Here is a 4,569-nt window from a genome sequence, read left to right as displayed (position 1 = left end):
ACTCGCAGATTCTTTCCCAACTTACATGCTCTGGTCAATGCAAACAATTCAGCAACCTGAGCTGATTTTACTCCTTTCAGGCAAGACGCTTCCAACACAGCCGCTACAGTACATACTGCATACGCAGCACTCAGAATTCCTTCTTCAGTTCTCAGACATGACCCATCCACAAATATCACATAGTCACTTTCTTTAAGAGGCACATCTTTTATGTCCGGACGCGGCTTAGTGCAAAAATCAAGCACTTCCAAACAATCATGATCCACGTCATCCTTCACTTCCACATTCACAGCATCAGGTAGCAATGTTGATGGATTTACATTAAGGCACCTCACAAGGCTCACATTTGTAGCACCCAGAATGACCTTCTCATATTTAGTTAGATGACTATGCGTCATAAATTGTGTACGGCTTCTTGTCAAAAGAATTGCAACATCATGGGGTACAAACACTCTCACAGGATATCCCATCACAATTCCTTCACTCTGTTCCAAACTCTTACCGGTAGCAGCCACTGCTTTCAGACAACCAGGCAAAGCTACAGCTACAGGATCTAGTACAGCTGAGAAATATGCAATTGGTCGCCTTAATTTCCCATGCTTCTGTACTAACACAGAAAGTGCACACCCATCTCTCTCACTGCAATAGAGCTCAAACTCTTTTTCATAGTCAGGCATTCCAAGAGCCGGGGCTTCACACAAGCTGTCTCTCAATTGTTTAAAAGCCTTAATTTCCTCTTTGTTCAATTCAAGGGGGTCTCTCACATCACTCTTTGTCAAGCGTACCAGAGGTTTTGTAATCAGCGAAAAGTTGCTGATCCACTGACGACAGTATCCAACCATTCCAAGAAACATTCTCACCTCACTTTGAGTCATTGGTGCTCTCATTCCCTTTATTATTCTGATCCTGTCTGCAGTCACCTTTCTCAGATCTTTTTCAATTTTATGACCTAAATATTGTACTTCCTTTTTGCAAAATTGTAATTTCGATGGGGATACTTTAAGTGCTCCATCCGCCAAATGATTCAGTAATGCAACTGTATCTACCACACAGGCTTCTCGTGTTCTCGATGCCACCAGTAGGTCATCGATGTGTTGCACTAGTACTGAGCTTTCAGGCATTTTTAAATCTTCCAGAGATTTCTTTAGAATCTGATTAAATATCAATGGACTTTCTGTATACCCCTGTGGGATTCAGCACCATGCCAAAGTACGTTCGCCGAACCGGAACGCAAAAATCTGTTGGCTGTCAGGGTGCAATGAAATAGAAAAGAAAGCATGACACAGGTCAATGCATCATGGGAATCTGATATAGGATCACTGAAGGGTTTGGTACAATGGGATAACAGGGTACAACAATTTTATTCACTTTTCTCAAATCTTGCACTATCCTGAAAGTTCCGTTAGGCTTCTTCAAACCCATAATTGGTGAATTACATGGACTGCTCATTATTTCTCTCAAAATTCCCTGTTCAATCATTTTGTCTATCACCGGAGTCACTCCTGCAATTATTTCTGATGTCAATTTATATTGTGGAAATTCGGGTAACTCATTCCTTCCTTTACAGTTATCTTCACAGGGTCTACTTTTTTCATCAATCCCATATCTTCTCCCATGAAATCCCATACCTCAGGTTTCACTGTTTTCTTCAATTCCTGAGGCAATTCCTCTGGGTCAAATACAACAAATGCCTCAGTAACTTCGGGTTCCAGATTGGCCATGGTCATTCTATACAGTACATCCTCATCAGGTGTCTCAAATGCTATGCCATCCGAAGTACAAAAAATCCTACAGTTCATTTTACACAACAAATCCCTCCCTAACAAATTTACAGGGCTAGTATCACACACGACAAATCGGTGCATGTCCGTAAATTTCCCTATTTTAACTTTAACAGGTTCGGTAAGGTACATTTTTATCTGTCTATTGGAGACTCCAACTACTTGGATTGTGTCATCCGAGAGAGGAAGATTTTTGACGTCAGCTGATCTAACAGTTGAACGAGTAGCACCAGTATCTACTAGGAAAGTAATATTTTCATCTTTTACCTTTCCATCCACAAAAGGTCCTGTCTGGTCTACCTCTAGAGTTGCGCCAAGTACGCACTCCTCTTCCTCTCCTCGGCACCGTCAATAACTCTCTTCTGACTCACTCTCATCGCGCTGCAGCCAATACTGCGAAACAGCACTAGCGCGCGGTAGCTTTGTTACCTGTTCCTCGGTGTAGAATCCTGTCTCATTACTGTATCTCTGAGGGTTTACGCTCTGTGGAAAAGGTGGCTTTGGCACCTGACCATATTGGGCAACAACCTGCTGCTGTCGCGGCAGTTGACAACTCACCTCATTCTGCACCTGTGGATTCAATGATGCATTATCGCCATTAGCACTCGGGGGCAATTTAGACTCGGATTTCCAATGCCCTAATTTTCCACAATTATGACATGGCCACTTCTTTTTTGCTTTGTCTAAACTAATCTGTCCCTTTCCTTTTCCAATATTAGGTTTTGGTCTCACATGGCCCATGCCATTTGCTTGTTCAATCAGCTGGGCTTCTTGCCTTTCCGCTACTTTAACCTGTGCCCACATGGCCTTCTCTTTCAGTTTGCGTTGTTTTGCTTCAATTTCGTCGCTAAAATATTTTGCATGTCTCAGTACTTCTTCTGTCTTTTTATTTTGCCAATCTACCGTATGCTGTTTAATCATTTCGCTTACTTCAGGTCTCAACCCATAAACAAATCGATATACAAAATGACTCAAATCCTTTTCACTCAATTTCTCATGACCACTATATTGCTTAAAGGCTAACAGCAATCTTTCATAATAGGCATGGACAGATTCTTTAACTTCCTGGTGAGTTCTATCAATTTTTATCCAATCAGTTTCTTTTGGAGGCACTTTATTTTTCAACAAGGTAATTACCTGTTCATACTTCCTCATTACTTCTGGATCAGGGGCACCTGTTTTAGGATCCCTAGGATACTCTTGAGTGGGCCAATCTACTGTGATTTTACATTCCGCCCATAGTTCTGCCGGCACAATTATATCGAACAAACCATTCAAATCAATCCACAATACTTTAGATAATTTAACAAACCTTTCCACTTGTCGATACCACTCCACAGGCTTTTCCCTGAGCCTGGGAAAATCATTTGTAAATGATAAAATGTCCTGTCTAGTCCAGGGAACATGCACATAACCCCCTTCTGGGATCTTCCTCATGGGACATTCTGTTAGTAACCTGAGAGGTACTGAATGGAGATTGCTCTTTTCGCATTAACATGCCAAAAAGCATTCGTTCATCTTCTTTTCCTCAACGGATGGACGGTAAGACACTGGCCATATCCTTCTGGAAGGTCTCTTGGAACTGCTTTAAGAGAGTTTGGAATTGCTGGACTTTACTCTTAATGTCAGGGAAATGTACAGCAGCCAGCTGGTTCAACAGGGTCTTGGGCCAAGGTCAGCGGACACGATAATTCTCTCGGTGCCTTCTCTAATCATGGATCCCACTCAGCAACTCTGGGCAATAGCTTGCTTAATCTCCACTTACGGCCCCACTAGCGCCGGGGATGCTTGTCTTCACCTTGGAGATTCCCAGTAGGGATCATCTCACAGGGAAAGCCAGGATGGGTTCCCCAGTTGCGCTCAGCGCCGGGACACTCTTGAGTATCTGCGCGCTTTACAAATGCAATATAACATAACATAACATGTCATTACACTGCATGTTTACATCATTCAGCTCTTCTAAAGCCAACTGAATATCATCGATCAGCCTTTTACTTATGCTGTGCACCAACCGAGGGGCTCTGCATTCTAGTTGACTTAGCAGATACAGCCACACTTTCACAGGTACAGCATTCTCTTCTTTAAGGCCAAGGAGTGGTTTATAAATGTTAACGGCTTCATTGTAAGTACAAGGGTTATGTTCCAGAGCAAAATCCCCATAGAATTCACACTTCAACTTTTCAGTTTCATCTTTTGCGTTGTTTGCAATGACCTCTTGACCTTTAGTGGCAATTATTGGAATGTTTCCTACCACTGACTTTAATTCCTCATAAACATCATGCATGCACTCAGCAGAGGACACTTGGCGATCAAACACAAAAAAAGCCTGTGTTCCATACAGTACAGCAGAGACCACATGGGTGCCCATGTTCTGGTCAAGAATACCCAGAGAGAAGAGGCTATCAGGGTTTAAATGCTCAATTGCCAGTTGTTCAATCCTTGTTGTTGCGGAGTAATATAAAGAAACTCTGGCTTGGTGCTTGGAGGTATTTGTCTGGTTCAAGTACACTGCTGGTCCACTCACTTCCACTAAACCCACCAAAAGGCTTGCTTTTAAAGAAGTCGATGCACCAAGGGCAGAATATTTCTCGTCGTTGGAGTCGGATATGACTTTGAACTCCGTATTACAGTTCTGAGCTACACTCAGGTCTTTCTGTATCATCTCTCTGTCCCAATGTGCAACACCTGGAACTAGCTCATCGCCGCAGCAGTCATACAGCATCCCAAGCTGAAAGGGACGCCCAAGAGTTGGCAGCACGTGGAGAAAGGCTGAGTTTCCAGTTGCCAT

The 4,569-nt window shown here is 42.9% G+C and overlaps 1 protein-coding gene across 1 annotated transcript; it reads right to left on the bottom strand.

Annotated features, from left to right (window-relative positions):
* Positions 1-3,675: 3,675 nt before the first annotated feature.
* Positions 3,676-4,569, bottom strand: LOC146830507 (stonustoxin subunit beta-like). The gene has a single exon (XM_085603751.1). The coding sequence runs from the start codon at positions 4,567-4,569 to the stop codon at positions 3,676-3,678; it is 894 nt and encodes a 297-aa protein (XP_085459877.1).

This window comes from Triturus cristatus, chromosome 5_1 (genome assembly GCF_964204655.1).
Source record: "Triturus cristatus chromosome 5_1, aTriCri1.1, whole genome shotgun sequence".
Taxonomy (NCBI): Eukaryota; Metazoa; Chordata; class Amphibia; order Caudata; family Salamandridae; genus Triturus; species Triturus cristatus.
This window is presented reverse-complemented; position numbering and strand designations above follow the sequence as displayed.